Source organism: Schistocerca americana, chromosome 1, assembly GCF_021461395.2.
Source record: "Schistocerca americana isolate TAMUIC-IGC-003095 chromosome 1, iqSchAmer2.1, whole genome shotgun sequence".
Classification (NCBI taxonomy): domain Eukaryota; kingdom Metazoa; phylum Arthropoda; class Insecta; order Orthoptera; family Acrididae; genus Schistocerca; species Schistocerca americana.
The window spans coordinates 1,177,727,709-1,177,746,365 of NC_060119.1; the positions used below are offsets into that span (position 1 = coordinate 1,177,727,709).

At 44.6% G+C, this 18,657-nt stretch overlaps 1 protein-coding gene across 1 annotated transcript in view; it reads left to right on the plus strand.

Moving 5' to 3' along the window:
• The first annotated feature begins 299 nt into the window (after window positions 1-299).
• LOC124597889 overlaps window positions 300-18,657 on the plus strand; it is a 266,067-nt gene continuing 247,709 nt past the window's right edge. The window contains exons 1-2 of the mRNA XM_047135967.1: window positions 300-518; window positions 10,074-10,202. Of these exons, the coding sequence (XP_046991923.1) occupies window positions 300-518; window positions 10,074-10,202 (348 nt within the window). The remainder of the gene's footprint in view (window positions 519-10,073; window positions 10,203-18,657) is intronic.

Here is an 18,657-nt window from a genome sequence, read left to right on the forward strand (position 1 = left end):
GACAGCAAAATATAGGATATGTAAAAGGGAAAAGATCAAAAAAACCATGGGTCACACAAGAAATGATTTCCAAGATGGAGGAGAGAAGAAAATTGAAAAACAAGAACACTGAAGATGCAAGAAAGATATACCGAAGGTTAAATAACGAACTGCGAAGAGAAACAGAGCAGGCTAGAAAAAAATGGCTAAAAGAGGAATGTGATGAAATTGAAGAACTGGACAGGAAAGGAAGATATGACTTACTATACAACAGAGTAAACACTATGACATGGGAACAAAACAGAGCAGGAAGTGCTACTATGGAAATTTTGAGTAAAGACGAAGAGGTAGTGTATAAAGATCGTGACGATGTCCTCCAGAGATGGGAAGAATATATAAAAGAGCTATATGACACAAATAGCAAACCAGAAACTCTGGAACTTGAATCACACAACAGTGTAGGTGATGAAGAGAAAGGACCGACCATCATAATGGAAGAAGTAAAGTCTGCCATTGCTGCAATGAAAAATGGCAAAGCAGTAGGTACAGATACAATACCGGGAGAAATACTAAAATGCTTGAACCACAATGGAATAAGAGAAATATTGAGGTTATGTAATAAAATATACACTCCTGGAAATGGAAAAAAGAACACATTGACACCGGTGTGTCAGACCCACCATACTTGCTCCGGACACTGCGAGAGGGCTGTACAAGCAATGATCACACGCACGGCACAGCGGACACACCAGGAACCGCGGTGTTGGCCGTCGAATGGCGCTAGCTGCGCAGCATTTGTGCACCGCCGCCGTCAGTGTCAGCCAGTTTGCCGTGGCATACGGAGCTCCATCGCAGTCTTTAACACTGGTAGCATGCCGCGACAGCGTGGCCGTGAACCGTATGTGCAGTTGACGGACTTTGAGCGAGGGCGTATAGTGGGCATGCGGGAGGCCGGGTGGACGTACCGCCGAATTGCTCAACACGTGGGGCGTGAGGTCTCCACAGTACATCGATGTTGTCGCCAGTGGTCGGCGGAAGGTGCACGTGCCCGTCGACCTGGGACCGGACCGCAGCGACGCACGGATGCACGCCAAGACCGTAGGATCCTACGCAGTGCCGTAGGGGACCGCACCGCCACTTCCCAGCAAATTAGGGACACTGTTGCTCCTGGGGTATCGGCGAGGACCATTCGCAACCGTCTCCATGAAGCTGGGCTACGGTCCCGCACACCATTAGGCCGTCTTCCGCTCACGCCCCAACACCTTGCAGCCCGCCTCCAGTGGTGTCGCGACAGGCGTGAACGGAGGGACGAATGGAGACGTGTCGTCTTCAGCGATGAGAGTCGCTTCTGCCTTGGTGCCAATGATGGTCGTATGCGTGTTTGGCGCCGTGCAGGTGAGCGCCACAATCAGGACTGCATACGACCGAGGCACACAGGGCCAACACCCGGCATCATGGTGTGGGGAGCGATCTCCTACACTGGCCGTACACCACTGGTGATCGTCGAGGGGACACTGAATAGTGCACGGAACATCCAAACCGTCATCGAACCCATCGTTCTACCATTCCTAGACCGGCAAGGGAACTTGCTGTTCCAACAGGACAATGCACGTCCGCATGTATCCCGTGCCACCCAACGTGCTCTAGAAGGTGTAAGTCAACTACCCTGGCCAGCAAGATCTCCGGATCTGTTCCCCATTGAGCATGTTTGGGACTGGATGAAGCGTCGTCTCACGCGGTCTGCACGTCCAGCACGAACGCTGGTCCAACTGAGGCGCCAGGTGGAAATGGCATGGCAAGCCGTTCCACAGGACTACATCCAGCATCTCTACGATCGTCTCCATGGGAGAATAGCAGCCTGCATTGCTGCGAAAGGTGGATATACACTGTACTAGTGCCGACATTGTGCATGCTCTGTTGCCCGTGTCTATGTGCCTGTGGTTCTGTCAGTGCGATCATGTGATGTATGTGATCCCAGGAATGTGTCAATAAAGTTTCCCCTTCCTGGGACAATGAATTCACGGTGTTCTTATTTCAATTTCCAGGAGTGTATGACAGTGGTGAATGGCCTGAGGACTTTTTGACAACAGTAATGATTCCATTGCCGAAAAAACAAGGAACCAAGAAATGCAGCGAGCACAGGACAATCAGCCTCATTTCACATGCAGCCAAAGTGATGTTAAGAATAATTAATAAAAGACTTGAAAAAGTAATAGAGGAGAATCTCGGCGAGGAGCAGTTTGGCTTTAGACGGAATACGGGCACCAGAGATGCAATAGGGCTCCTACGAATCTTGGGAGAAAGGTTTATTGAAAAAGGAAGAGACCTATGTATGTGCTTCATCGATTTAGAAAAGGCATTTGACAATGTGGTTTGGGACAAGCTGGCGACTATTATAAGGGAAAAGAGAGTAGACTGGAAAACCAGAAGACTTATAAACTCATTGTACCTTAATCAAAAAGTTTCGGTTAAAGTGAGAGGAGAAAGTACAAACTGGATCAGACTAGGGAAAGGAGTAAGACAAGGATGCTGTTTATCACCTACTCTTTTCAACCTGTACTTGGAAAATATGATTGAGCAATGCTCATTAGATGACAAAGGAGTAGAAATTGGAGGAAGAAGAGTAGGGTGCTTGAGATTTGCTGATGACATGGTCCTTCTAGCCACAGGGGAAAAAGAATTACAGGATTTGGTGGACACCATTGCAACTAATGTGTCAATAAAGTTTCCCCTTCCTGGGACAATGAATTCACGGTGTTCTTATTTCAATTTCCAGGAGTGTATGACAGTGGTGAATGGCCTGAGGACTTTTTGACAACAGTAATGATTCCATTGCCGAAAAAACAAGGAACCAAGAAATGCAGCGAGCACAGGACAATCAGCCTCATTTCACATGCAGCCAAAGTGATGTTAAGAATAATTAATAAAAGACTTGAAAAAGTAATAGAGGAGAATCTCGGCGAGGAGCAGTTTGGCTTTAGACGGAATACGGGCACCAGAGATGCAATAGGGCTCCTACGAATCTTGGGAGAAAGGTTTATTGAAAAAGGAAGAGACCTATGTATGTGCTTCATCGATTTAGAAAAGGCATTTGACAATGTGGTTTGGGACAAGCTGGCGACTATTATAAGGGAAAAGAGAGTAGACTGGAAAACCAGAAGACTTATAAACTCATTGTACCTTAATCAAAAAGTTTCGGTTAAAGTGAGAGGAGAAAGTACAAACTGGATCAGACTAGGGAAAGGAGTAAGACAAGGATGCTGTTTATCACCTACTCTTTTCAACCTGTACTTGGAAAATATGATTGAGCAATGCTCATTAGATGACAAAGGAGTAGAAATTGGAGGAAGAAGAGTAGGGTGCTTGAGATTTGCTGATGACATGGTCCTTCTAGCCACAGGGGAAAAAGAATTACAGGATTTGGTGGACACCATTGCAACTAACGGAAAAAAATATGGAATGAAAATTAACACAAATAAAACAAAAGTGTTGGCAATAGAAGGAAATAAGGAAATAAAAATTGTGCTGAATGGAGAAACACTAGAACAGGTGCAAAATTTTAAGTATCTTGGAAGCAGGATAGACACCGACTGGAAGTGCACCACAGAAATTAAAACAAGGATAGCAATGGCAAAAGAGGCGTTTTATAAGAAAAGGAGAATCTTCTGCAGCGGTATGGACAGGGAACTCAGAAAGAGACTCATAAAATGTCTTGTATGGAGCGTTCTTCTATATGGCGCTGAAACATGGACTATGAGGAAAAAAGACAGAGAAAGGGTGGAGGCTTTTGAGATCTGGACGTGGCGGAAGATAGAAGGAATAAGTTGGATGGACAGAGTAAAAAATGAAGAGGTACTGAGAAGAGTGGGAGAGAAAAGGCAGTTACTAGATGTAATAAAGAGAAGAAAAAGAAATTGGATTGGGCATATATTAAGAAAGAATGACGGACTGATAAAAACAGTTTTAGAAGGTTATGTAGAAGGGAAAAGGAAGCGAGGAAGGAAGAGATTCCAGATACTGGATGACATGATGGACGGTACAACATGCAGCAGCCTTAAGAAGGAAGCAATGGATCGCATAAAATGGAGAGGCAAAGGATCTGCTAATATAGCAGATAACTGATGATGATGATGAGGTGACAGACGCCAATGACTACAGTACGAACTTAACTGAAGCGCCAGAGAAACTGGTATAGGCATGCGTATTCAAATACAGAGATAAGTAATAAACAGTTCGGTTCTGCGGTCGGCAACGCCTATATAAGACAACAAGTGTCTGCCACAGTTACTAGAACGGTTACTGCTGCCACAGTGGCAGGTTATCAAGATTTAAGTAAGTTTGAACGTGATTTTATAGTCGGCGCACGAGCGATGGGACACAGCATCTCCGTGATAGCGATGATTTGGAGATTTTCCCGTACGACCATTTCACGAGTGTACCGTGAATATCAGGGAATCCGGTAAAACATCAAATCTCCGACATGGCTGCGGCTGGAGAAGTACCCTGCAAGAACGGAACTAACGACGACTGAAGAGAATCATTCAACGTGACAGAAGTGCAACCCTTCCGCTAATTGCTGCGGATTTCAGTGCTAGGCCATCAATAAGTCTCAGCGTGTGAACCATTCAACGAAACATCATCGATATGGGCTTTTGGAGCCGAAGGTCCGCTCGTGTACTTTGGATGACCGCACGATACAAGGCTTTACGCTTCGCCTGGGCCCAACACCGACATTGGACTGTTGTTGATTGGAAATATGTTGTCTGGTCGGACGAGTCTCGTTTCAAATTGTATCGAGCTGATGGACGTGTTTGGGAATGGAGACAACCTCATCAATCCATGGACCCTGCATGTCACCAGGGAACTGTTCAAGTTGGTGGAGGCTCTGTAAATTGTATGGCGCATGTGCAGTTGGAGTGATATGGGACCCCTGATACGTATAGATACGACTCTGACAGGTGACACGTACGTACGCATCCTGTATGATCACCTGCGTACATTCATATACATTGTGGATTCCGACGAACTTCGGTAATTTCAGCAGGACAATGCGACACCCCACACGTCCAGGATTGCTACAGAGTGGCTCCAGGAGCACACTCCTGAAATTTAACACTTCCGCTGGCCACCAAACTCCCGAGACATGAACATTATTGAGCATATATTGGATGCCTTGCAACGTACTGTTCAGAAGAGATCTCCACCCCCCTCGCTCTCTTACGCATTTATGGACAGCCCCGCAGAATTCATGGTGTCAGTTTCCTCCAGCACTACGCCAGACATGCCAAGTCGTGTTGCGGCTTCTGCGTTCTCGCGGGAGTCCTACACGATATAAGGCAGGTGTACCAGTTTCTTTGGCTCTTCAATGTATTACACTACATAATGCAAACGCATTTGAAATGTAAACTTTTCGATTAAATCTCTTTCTAATTTTACACGTTGCCCATTGTTAGGGAAACGGTAGATACGCGGTGGAGCAGTGATATATTTTGGGGCTATTGTAAGCCGATAACGGTATTTAATACGTCAATACGGGTGTAAGACATGGATGCAATCTATCCCCCCTACTGTTCAATCTATACATAGAAGAAGCAATGATCGAAATAATAGATAGGATCAGAAGTGGGATTAAGATTCAAAGTGAAAGATTCGCCGCTGTCACTGATATCCTTAACAAGACAGTGGAGAAACTGCAGGATCTACTGAGTGAACAGTCTAATGAATACAAAATATGGACTGAGAGTAAAACGAAGAAAGTCGAAAGTAATAAGAAGTAGCAGGAATGAGAACAGCGAGGAACTGAATAGCAGGACTGGTGATGACGAAGTAGAAGTAGTTAAGGAATATTGCTACCTAGGCAGGACAGAGCAAAGAGTACATCAGAAGAAGACTAGCTTTGGCAAAAAGGGCATTCCTGGCCAAGAGAAGTGTGCTACTATCAAACATAGGCCTTAATTTGAGGAAGAAATTTCTGAGAATGTACGTTTGGAGCATAGCATTGTATGCTAGTGAAACATGGACTGTGTCAAAACCAGAACAGAAGACAATCGAAGCATTTGATGTGTGGTGCTACAGAATAATGTTGAAAGTTAGTTGGACTGATAAGGTAAGGAATGAGATGGTTCGCCGGAGAATCGGCGAGGAATGGAATATATGGAAAACATTGAACACTGACAAGAAGAAGATGGTAGGATATCTGCTAACTTCGATGGTAGTAGAGGACCTGTACAGGGTAAAAACTGTAAAGGAAGACAGAGATTGGAATACGTCCAGCAAATAACTGAGAACGTAAGTTGCAAGTGCTACTCTGAGATGAAGAGTTTGGCATAGGAGAGGAGTTCGTGGTGGGCCGCATCAAACCATTCAGAAGACTGATGACTCAAAAAAAAAAAACAAAAAAAAAAAATTAATGGCCTTACCGAGGCAGCATTGATTCATGTGAGGTTTCTTAGAAAACCCTTAAAAAGGGTACCAAGACGGAGCCACGGATTTAGAGATCCCTATGCGCAGAGGGCTGAAATTTTTTACTGTGTTAACCTAGTATCCTCACCTCGCACAATCTTGAAAATTTATTGACATCATTATCCATTGCCGAGATACAAAGATTCAAAGATAGCCTACTTGTACATGTAAAATACGCACGTAAAGTCCGGTGTGAGGCGAAAATGTAGTGTAAAGAGGCTAAAATGTAATAAATGCTGGGCGACAGTAGACAGTAGACAGTGGTTATGGTATAGGAGCGATAGAGAGAACGGCAGTATGAGAGAAATGGAGGGACACAGTAACAGTGAAACCTAGTTGGCAGTAACAAAACAGTGCTAGGAAAAAAGTGGAGGAGCCAGTGGGAGAGGAATAATGAGAAGGAGAAAGTGGAAGTGGATGAGAGGCAATGATAACGAGAGAGAGAGAGAGTGTCTATGACAGTGACAAGGAGGAAGGGAAACAGTGACAGTGAGAAGTGACGGCGACAGAGGGAAGGAATGAGTGAGATAGTAGCAGAAAGAGAGAGCTAGAGGGAGATAATGGCACTGAGAGGAGACTGTAGCAGAAGGACAAGACGAAGGAGACTGTGACTGTGAGAGGGGACAGTGGCAGCTGGAGAGACAGTGAGCTGGGCTAAGTGAGTGGATGGATATGAGGCACTTACAATGATGGTCTACTGGGTGTGAGCGCGCTATAGTTAAGGAATGTAAGTTGCATGTTAAAGAGAGCGCAAATATGTTTGCAAGCCATAATTTTTGAAAATATTTTTAAGGGCGCTAAGGACGCTAGAATGAGGCAGATGGTACGCCACTTCACTGTCAGGGTCTTGTAAACAGGAGCATATTTGCCTATTCCTGCTGGAGCGTTTCTCCGCTGGTCATTAATCATAAAAAGCGAAGTGCAGCGTGTCTGTATTAAGCAGGCGGCAGACAACGGACGTTAAAGCGTGGGCGCAGGTGCGGCATGCTGGACGCACTGCTGTGAAAATTTCTCGAAGAGGCGGTCCAGTAGCAAGCGATCTTGCTAACAGCACATTCCCGCCGTTGGCTGTTGCTGCGACATGACGGAGTGACCGTCTCAGTTTCCTCCCACGGAGGAGTTCGACACACAGCGTACGTCAGTGCATAGCCCAGACATGGCAATGATCCGCTCAGCCAGTCTACGGAGATGTATATGGTCAGAGCGGACTTGATAGTACAGAAGAATAATTCTGCCACTTATTTCGCTGCTCGAACTATCAGTTTAATAAGTCACAGCTGCAAAATACTAACGCGAATTCTTTACAGACGAATGGAAAAACTGGTAGAAGCGGACCTCGGGGAAGATCAGTTTGGATTCCGTAGAAATGTTGGAACACGTGAGGCAATACTAACCTTACGACTTATCTTAGAAGAAAGATTAAGAAAAGGCAAACCTACGTTTCTAGCATTTGTAGACTTAGAGAAAGCTTTTGACAACGTTAACTGGAATACTCTCTTTCAAATTCTGAAGGTGGCAGGGGTAAAATACAGGGAGCGAAAGGCTATTTACAATTTGTACAGAAACCAGATGGCAGTTATAAGAGTCGAGGGGCATGAAAGGGAAGCAGTGGTTGGGAAAGGAGTGAGACAGGGTTGTAGCCTCTCCCCGATGTTATTCAATCTGTATATTGAGCAAGCAGTAAAGGAAACAAAAGAAAAATTCGGAGTAGGTATTAAAATCCATGGAGAAGAAATAAAAATTTTGAGGTTCGCCGATGACATTGTAATTCTGTCAGAGACTGCAAAGGACTTGGAAGACCAGTTGAACGGAATGGACAGTGTCTTTAAAGGAGGATATAAGATGAACATCAACAAAAGCAAAACGAGGATAATGGAATATAGTCAAATTAAATCGGGTGATGCTGAGGGGATTAGATTAGAAAATGATACACTTAAAGCAGTAAAGGATTTTTGCTATTTAGGGAGTAAAATAACTGATGATGGTCGAAGTAGAGAGGATATAAAATGTAGACTGGCAATGGCAAGGAAATCGTTTCTGAAGAAGAGAAATTTGTTAACATCGAGTGTAGATTTGTCAGGAAGTCGTTTCTGAAAGTATTTGTATGGAGTGTAGCCATGTATGGAAGTGAAACATGGACGATAACCAGTTTGGACAAGAAGAGAATAGAAGCTTTCGAAATGTGGTGCTACAGAAGAATGCTGAAGATAAGGTGGGTAGATCACGTAACTAATGAGGAGGTATTGAATAGGATTGGGGAGAAGAGAAGTTTGTGGCACAACTTGACTAGAAGAAGGGATCGGTTGGTAGGACATGTTTTGAGGCAACAAGGGATCACAAATTTAGTATTGGAGGGCAGCGTGGAGGGTAAAAATCGTAGAGGGAGACCAAGAGATGAATACACTAAGCAGATTCAGAAGGATGTAGGTTGCAGTAGGTACTGGGAGATGAAGAAGCTTGCACAGGATAGAGCAGCATGGAGAGCTGCATCAAACCAGTCTCAGGACTGAAGACCACAACAACAACAACAACAACTTCGCTGCTGTTTGAATTCCCTGAGGCTGATCACTGCCCGGAGAATAGAGTCACTATTCAGGATGATACATGCTGTCACTCACGCCTGGATACAGCACTGGATATTGTGTTGTTGCAGACGACTCCACATTCACAATTATCTCGCAAACGGCTGCTTTGTGGACGCATATTTACCAGATCGTTTTTCTTCCTGTTACTGCGTACTTTCATCCACGTTTCGGTAAACGAATCTGGATTGTTTGCGTTTTCCTGACGAGTATTCTACCGACTAAGCTGTCTACGCAGGATTCACAATACTGCCTCATAGCTTTACTTCCACCAGTACTTCTTCTCCTACCTTCCAAACCTTAGAGAAGTTATGTTGCTTGCCTTGTGGAACTCCCTGGAGCAAGTTTCAAAACAGTGCACACTCCGGTGCAAAGAGAAAATTAATTCACGATGCATCCTCCGTAACTCGTCAGTAATGTCATTATTTCCGTTATTAATGGTTCATAACTATACCATAATAAGGATGCATCACCTATAAGAAATGTCCACGTTACCGCGCCCTTGAGTAACGTCTAGTTTAGTTCTTTTGTCCACTTGCGTAGCCGAGTGGTCAGCGTTGCTGACTGCCGTGCAGCGGACCTGGGGTGCTGCCAAGGATTTTTCGTTGCTGGAAGGAATGGAACGTGGTCTGCTAAGACTCGTGATGCCAGTTGAGAAGCTACTTGAACGAGAAGTAACTGCTCCAAGGTCTGCGAAGATGAGAAAGGTCGGGAGAGCGGTGTACTGACCATATGCAAATCCATACCGCATCCAAATGATGCCACATGGCAGAGGGTGCTCCCCATTGCCCGTCTGTGTCCAGAACGACGGAGGTACACGACTAAGTATTCTTCTTTTAGTGCTAAGTTAGAGCACTGGTTGGCGGCATTCGAGAGGGCATCAGATCGTCAGTCAAAAGGAGCATGGATGCAGTGTGATCTTTGCACATGGCCCGGCCACAGTTGTTTATGAGTTGTGTGATCATTCAAAAGACTTCGATAGGCAGTACTTGTTAAGACGGGATTGTGCAACAGAGGTGCCTGACTGGTGGTGCGGTGTCGGTGTTTCAGGAGGAGCGGCCCACCGTCAGGGAAGCGGTGATGAGCCCCCTCGCCCTGGGCGTGCCCCTCACCGTGGTCAACGTGCTGGGGCTGCTCGTCAACGGCTACATCCTCCTCGTCGTCCTCATCACCAAGCAGGTCAGTCACCGTGTGCTGTGCTGCGAGGAACGAACCGCATGCCCAATTTTTGTGCTTGACGTTTACGTCTGAATCTACACCAGCATGACTACTCTGCAATTCACACTTAACACTCTGCCGTCTGGTGACACCACAGTAGTGTCGTGCGCGAAATAGTGGTCAATGGCCGGCAACACCACAGAGGTGTCGTATGCATAGTATCGCTCACTGGCTGGCGACACCACAGTGATGTCGTGTGCATAGAATCGCTCACTGGCTGGCGACACCACAGTGGTGTCGTGTGCATAGTATCGCTCACTGGCCAGCGACACCATAGTGGTGTCGTGTGCATGGTATCACTCAGTGGCCGGCGATACCACAGTGGTGTCGTGTGCATAGTATCGCTCAGTGGCCGGCGTCACCGCAGTGGTGTCGTGTGCATAGTATCGCTCACTGGCCGGCAACACCACAGAGGTGTCGTATGCATAGTACCGCTCACTGGCTGGCGATACCACAGTGGTGTTGTATGCATAGTATCGCTCACTGGCTGGCGACACCACAGTGATGTCGTGTGCATAGAATCGCTCACTGGCTGGCGACACCACAGTGGTGTCGTGTGCATAGTATCGCTCACTGGCCAGCGACACCATAGTGGTGTCGTGTGCATGGTATCACTCAGTGGCCGGCGATACCACAGTGGTGTCGTGTGCATAGTATCGCTCAGTGGCCGGCGTCACCGCAGTGGTGTCGTATGCATAGTATCGCTCACTGGCCGGCGACACCACAGTGGTGTCGTGTGCATAGTATCGCTCACTGGCCGGCGACACCACAGTGGTGTCGTGTGCATAGAATCGCTCACTGGCCGGCAACACCACAGTGGTATCGTGTGCATAGTATCGCTCAGTGGCTGGCGACACCACAGTGGTGTCGTGTGCATACTACTGCTCAGTGACTGGCGACACCATAGTGGTGTCATGTGCATAGTATCGCTCAGTGGCTGGCGACAGTGGTGTTCTGTGCATAGCATCGCTCAGGGGCCGGTGATACCACAGTGGTGTCGTGTGCATAGTATCACTCAGTGGCCAACGACGGCACTTTAGTATCTTTTGCATTCTGTTGGTGTTTTGTTTAGGTAACAATAATTTAGACACGTCATCAAGTTTTTTTTGTTTTCATAAGTACTTGAGCACTTTCATCATAGCAGAGGAAAGAGACGATACGATTATTTACGATGAATGCGGGAGCAAAACTTGGAGGTTGCCCCTACATCGCGTACGTCTCATCATGATCCGGTTGACAGACTTTCCGGTCACATAATGCATCAACAACTAATAGGCCTACGTATTTACGAAACGAAGAAACGTAATGAAGAAACTGCCATGTATGTTCCAAAACAAAACAAAAAAGCAACAAACTTAATGTGCAAGTTTTGTCGGGTTGCATTACATCTTTGTTTTTCTGCATATCATATGAAACAGAAATACTAAATACCAAAGACAATGCAAATAAACAAATATACGAAACAAACAAATTTTGTGTTTATTTACATATGTATATCTTCGAAATTTCATGAAAGTAGGGGAATATGGTTGAGAACTTATGAGAACTAACGATGAGATTAGTAAAATGTTAACAAATTATAATCTCCACATAACGTCAAGAACGGCCTGCGACAAGCCAAGTAATCCGAATTAGCGCTGCCGGCGCCAAGCGAATAAATTTGTACGAGACGTGCGGACGACAAAGTGTTAAGTGTCTGGCAGAGGGTTCTTCGAACCAGCTGCAGACTATTTCCCTACCTTTCCGCTAGCTGCGTACAAGGAAAAATGGACTCTTGAATCATTCCATACTAGCTCTGATTTCTCACATGTCTTCCTATGTATATTGGCCACAGTAAAATATTTCCTCATACAGAGAAGGAAGGAGGTGATTCTAATTTCTTGAGACGATCCTGCCTTTGTTTTAATAATTGCCACCTCAACTCACTTATTTCCGTGAAATACTCTCCCCTTTTTCGCGACAATACGAAACTAGTTTCCCTGCTTTAAACGTTTTCAATGGCCTCTGTCAGTTCTATTTGATAAAGATCCCATACAGCCAGCAGTAATCTATTTGAGAATGAACAAGCTTAGGCAGTCTCTTTAGCAGACCTTTTCTCTGCCAATGAAACATAGTTTTTGGTTTGCATTTCGCACTACATTATCTATGTGATCGTTTCAAGTTGTTCACCGAGCGAGGTGGCGCCGTGGGTAGCACACTGGACTATCATTCGCAGACGGTTCAAACCCGCGTCCGGCCATCTTGATTTAGGGTTTCAGTGATTTTTCCTAAATCACTGCAGGCAAATACCGGGATGGTTCCTTTGAAAGGGTAGGGCCAACTTCCTTCCCCAACCTTCCCTAATCAGATGGGGCCGATGACCTCGCTGTTTGGTCCCCTCCAAACAGCGAGGTCATAGGTCCCATCTGATCAGCGAAGGATGAGGAATGAAGTGGTTCATGCCCTTTCAAAGGTACAATCCCAAATCAACCAACCATTAAGTATCAATTTTTAAAATTTTTCTTTATTACTATTCGTTTGCAACTAAACTTTAAGACAAACACCTATTTTCAAGTACTGCCGAGAAATTACAAATTTTAGGCCAGTGTTCGAGAGGGGATCGTGACACCTCCCAATCTATTCTCGATGCCATTGTTGAAAGAATTCCATTCGTGGTCCCGTATTCCATTTTTAGCATTGGTTTCTTACATTGTTCTTACATAGTGTATGTTTCCTCTGTTTGCTTATTCCTGTGCGTTGAAAATTGTGTTTTCCAGATATTTTAATGTCTATACCATATTTGCTTGAGAAGTTGGCGAAGTATATCTGAATTGTCTTTTCTGGATCAAATATTGGCGAAAGAGAGAGAAACAAGTCCTGGTAACCACCGTTGCAGTAGGGAAATGTTACCTTTAACGAGGTTTTGGATGACTCTTGGATTGTCAACTGTGGAGAGTGAAATGAAACATCTTGTCGGCAGTAGATTTGTTTAATCAACTTTTTTATTCCAACCCTCGGCCCGTAGTACTTCAGGAATAGCTTGGTGGAGTCGTCCAGTTGCCTCTTATGCGAAACAATAGACGTCTGGCATTGCTGATAGCGGAAATTGTGGAGCCGCGAGTGGAATCCCTCGAAGGCCGCTGTCAGTGACGTCTCTGGCTGCGACCGTGATGACAGCATGGGAGTGCAGCTGTCAACACCGCGGAGGGGGCTGTGACCTCCCTCGAGCAAGTGGGCGACTATATGCTCTGGCGGTGACTGCTCTCTTAACTCAGGGCTGGCTGCCCCATCCCACGGTCAAACAGCAGAGCCCATACAGTATTCCAGGATGTCGCTCCAGGTGTCACAGGCTCATTCTGTGGGCTGTGGTACTGAGATTGGAATAATTTTGTGCACGAATGGCTGAGTGCTTATAAGCTCCAGACTATGTTCGTTTAGGGCATGTACTCTAAACACTTTCGTGATGGCAAGTGAGGAAAGTCTTCTATCCTTCCACTAATATATTACAGCATCAGCCACATACTTACCGCGCCCAGCTGGGTCTGTTCGCAATGCCTGTTGGCCTTGCTTTGCTTTGCAACGCATAACACTCTTGTCTGCCTGCTGATGGCTCTGTCACAATTCACTTTTGCGCTGGGATTTTTTTAACCGAATATGATCGATAAGCCGCAGAGTCAAAACAGCACATGAGATTTCACCAGTACTACGGCAACGACATTTCTTAGCAAAGGGAAGTATTATTTTTTATCTCTTATTCTGTATTTTTTGTCGCTCTAATCCAACTTGTTCACTCCTTACTTATGCTTGTTGTATTCTATGTTCAATTTAGGTTGGGCGGTATAAACACACTTCCTTTCTGCCCTACTCCATAGCTTCACTTGTGAGAGAGGCTCAGTGGTTTCATGATTGGATAATAGTTGTTCTCAGTCCAAGTGACACCCAGAACTTCATTTTATGAATCATACATGTAGGCAGGTATTCCACGGTCTTTTTTCTTCGTCTCCTTGTCTGTAAAAGTGGAGCACTTGTACATCCTGTTGAAAGTTTCATCAGAGAAAACCCCTTGAAGAAACTGCAAAACTAAAATTTGTGCGTCTTTGGTGTCTAAAAATAGAACTCATTCTCAACACAACCTATGATCCAAGACCAGACAGGCTCGTATTATCATCTCCTGGATTCTTTTCCTTTGCAATTAGACATCTCCATATGCCAATCGACAGACTGTTTCTGAGCAGTAGATTGCCGACTGCTTGACCGCAAAATTGACGGATTTACCATATATAAACTGCTTGAGATAGTGATGACTGTATTATCGAACCATTTGTTCATCATTGCTCAGATAGAGTACATGCCAAATTTCAGAAAGTTTTCGGTTTAGTTTGTCGACGATGAATGGGTAAGTCTTGAAAAGATTTTCCCGTTCTTCTGCTAAAATACCTGAGAGCTCCCTGTTGTGGCTGATATCGAGAAACGGCTTGATTTCAAACCATGTACTTTCCCATGCATTGGATGTCCATGCCACCATCCACACATCAACAGAAATGCTCTTTAGAAAGAAGGTAAAAGGAAGACTTCCAATGGATTTCTTGATGCATTTCAAAGCTGAAAGATACGCTTGTTCCTCTGTGTGGCAGAAGTCTTAGTCTGCTGGACAATGTGTGAGGCAGTTGAATCATCAAACTGCCTCTGAAAACACTCTACCGGGTTTTTCCCTTGGATTTCGCTAACGAGATCATTTCTTTTTATCTTTACAGCATCCGATTTTCCGCACACTTCTGAGTAACTTTCTTTGTTTTCGTTCAACTTCGAATTTAAAAACCATTTCGGTTTTTGGGAAGTTGTGTGGATGCACTACCTTGTCGATAGTACGGCCAAGTTCACAGGGGATTCATCCTTCTCTGCCATACAGTGAATTTCGGTACCTACAGGAACTATTGGTTCTTCGTCATCGATAGTGTCGTCAGTATCTTTTAAATGCAACGACCCGTTCTGGAGGCTATTCCACAATTAATGTGAAACCATTGTTACCATCGACTTCACAGTCAGGATCCCAGAAGTTTGTGGCATTCACGATACTCTCAAGCTCTTTCAAAGGAAGACTCTGTTATCGAGCTATATCTTGTAAAATGCAGTTTACAAAATATTTGCTGAAAATGTAGTGAGTACCAGACGTGATCCCCGAATGGGGTTTCAAGTATTTGTGTCCATTGTGCCTATATAAATTACACTGATATGAAAAAAGTGCTTTTGCAGTAAATAACAACCACCAACAATCAATAAAAAATCGCGACGACAGACATAAACATCGAGCGGCAACGTCTGATCTGCCTTCAAAACTCCTGTTTCGCGATTACGATAGGTGAGCGGAGCAGGAAAATCAGGAAATGGGCTCTGTTTCAAACACGCACGTAGTAATTTAGATTCGCTGCTACACACGACCTCCTGTGTAACAACTGAACGGTCTAGATTTCTCCTAAACATAGTGTTACTAAAACGGTTCAAATGGCTCTGAGCTCTATGGGACTTATCTTCGGAGGTCATCAGTCCCCTAGAACTTAGAACTACTTAAACCTAACTAACTTGAGGACATCACACACATCCATGCCCGAGGCAGGATTCGAACCTGCGACCGTAGCAGTCGCGCGGTTCCGGACTGAAGCGCCTAGAACGACTCGGCCACCGCGGCCGGCATAGTGTTACTAGGAGGACTAAAGTGTGCGATTTCCCAGTGGATAATGATAATGAGCGTATGGCATTGGTGGCCGGGAGACCCCTCGCGGGGCGGTTCGGCCGCCGCTCCACTTAACGCCACTACGGCGACTTACGAGTGAATGAGGATGAAATGATGATGAAAGACACACAACACCCAGTCATCTCGAAGCAGAGAAAATCCCTGACCCCGCCGGGAATCGAACCCACTACCCCGTGTCCTGGAAGCGAGAACGCTATCGCAAGACCACGAGCCGCGGACTTCCCAGTGGAAATTGGGCAGCTAAGGGATTATTTTGTGGAAGTAATTTCTGAGAATGTACGTTTGGAGTAAAACATTGTAAAGAAGTCACTCGTGGGCTGTGGTAAAAATGGAAAAAAAATCGAAACGTTTGGAATGCGGTAGAATAGTAGGATTGTGAAACTTAGTGTATGGACAGGATAAGAAATGAGGGCGGTTCGAAGCAGAAATGGCGAGGAGAGTACGGGAGGCTGTGGCGTGCCACACAAAATTAGTTAGAAAAAAGAGCCCTCTATGGCGACGACACATCCATTTCTTCAGGAATTATCAATCTAAATTGATAATCGGAAATCTCCAGTAGCATCTAGGCAAAATGCATGGAAAATAAAAAACGCATCAGTCTGAAAGCCCAAACCGACAATTCGCCATTGATAGCTGGAACATGGCCTGGTTAAAAAATGTCAGACACATAAGACTGCACGTAGATAAGCTAACACAGTGCATGTACACTGGAAACATGTGTAGTAAAGGCTTATCTCCTGCCTCTACCCAACATTGAACAGCGGTAGTTTCTCGACACATGAGCTACTCGCTGCTCTGAAAAAAAAAAAAAAAAAAATTATACTTCCAGCCATCTTCTCGGATGGTTAGTACTGAACATCGTATTTGCGCTTGTCTCTTTAAATGATACGATCTATGCAGAGGACATACACATAAGAAACGCCAGGACGGAATGGCGTCCCAGGTTTCGCGAAGGTCGCAAGGCGAGCAAGGCCACGGAAATGGCCGCCAGTGACTGCTGCTGATGTATTGCTCGCGGCAGGGACGGGCCCCTGTGGGTTCCCCGCCAGCTGCCGGCCATGACTCAATAAGTTACGGCCAATCAATGGACGTGCGCTGGTCACGGTCACCCCACTGCCAACACGCATGGATCCACCGCGTCACACACACACACACACACACAATCTGGGGCAGGAACCCACGAAACAGCCGTCAGGTCGTACTAGGAAAACTACTCCAGGAATTCCATCAGAAAGTCCAGACTCAGTCGCGGCAAATCCCATTGCTGCGGTGACTAACGTCCTCGCAGGGTCACCACACATCTCGTGATGGGGAACATCTTTCCATGCATGAGTCTTGTAGTCTCATGTAGATGTCTTTACTGGTAATACCATTTTCGGTCAAGACTGGAACAGCTAAACAGATGAGATTGCACTCTTTTCAGCCTTATATTTACTACAGCGATGGGTAAGCCTAGTAAAGCCCTGCATTTTCAACAGGAGCTTTCTTTGGAATAGCGGAGCCACATGGAGAACATAAGATAAACTATAATGGAAATCAGTTAAGAGATTTTTCTTGCTTCAACCACTTAACGATAACAAATAGGTTTTTCCCTCCTAAATATGTCGATAAATTTACTTGTAGTGCTAGGCGCACTATATCTATAGTAGGCTATGTTATTGCCAATGAGGAAGCTATCCCATTAATAGAATAATAGAATAAATTATTATTTGTGGGGATTGCAATGTATATTTTCTGAAAGAATCCGATTGAAGGATTGACCTTGAAGTATTACTTGGTTCTTCCAATTTGACATCAGTTATTGATTTTCCTACTCGGGTAGTACAGGAAAGCAGCACACTAACATATAATGTTTTCTTAGACTGAGATAAACTTAATCAAATAAAAACTTTTCCCATTAAGAACGGTCTGTCTGATCATGACACACAGCTAGTTACAGTATATAATATTGTTCCATACAGTAATGCAAAGCCCTCCAAAACAATGTGTTCAGTTAACGATTTAACAATTCAAAATTTTAGGGAAAGCCTGCAACAGTTAAATTGGGATGAGGTGTGCAGGGAACATGATGCTAATTTAGAATTTAACCTATTTCATGATACCTTTGTGGGCATATTTGAAACAGTTTCCCTAAGAAAACAGTGAAACATAGTTGTAAGAAACTATGTAAAAAGCCATGGCTTACTAAAGGGATAAAAGTATCTTGTAAACAGAAAGGGGAAATATATCTTATAGCTAGGAGTGGTAATGATCCCAAAATAGTGAAACATTATAAAAACCACTGCACTGTACTAAGAAAAGATATTAAAAAGTCCAGAAGTATATGCATTATGTCTGAGCTTAGCACAAGTGATACTAAAATTAAAACAATTTGGAATATTGATAAAAGGGAAACAGTTCAACCTAGAGCACAGGAAGACTGTATTTCTATCAAACTCAATGAAAAGTTTGTTAACAAAAAGTCAGTATAAAACATTTTTAATAGTCATTTTTTAAATGTTGTAGGGAAAATAGGATCCAGTTATTCATTAGAAAATGCAAGGCAGTATATGGAAGAAGCAGTATCTATGCAATTTGATAAAACTGAAATTCAGCCCACATCTCCTACTGAAATTAGGAAAGTAATAAATTCACTCAAATGTAAAAGCTCGTATGGAACAGATGGCATTTCAAAAAATAAGTAGG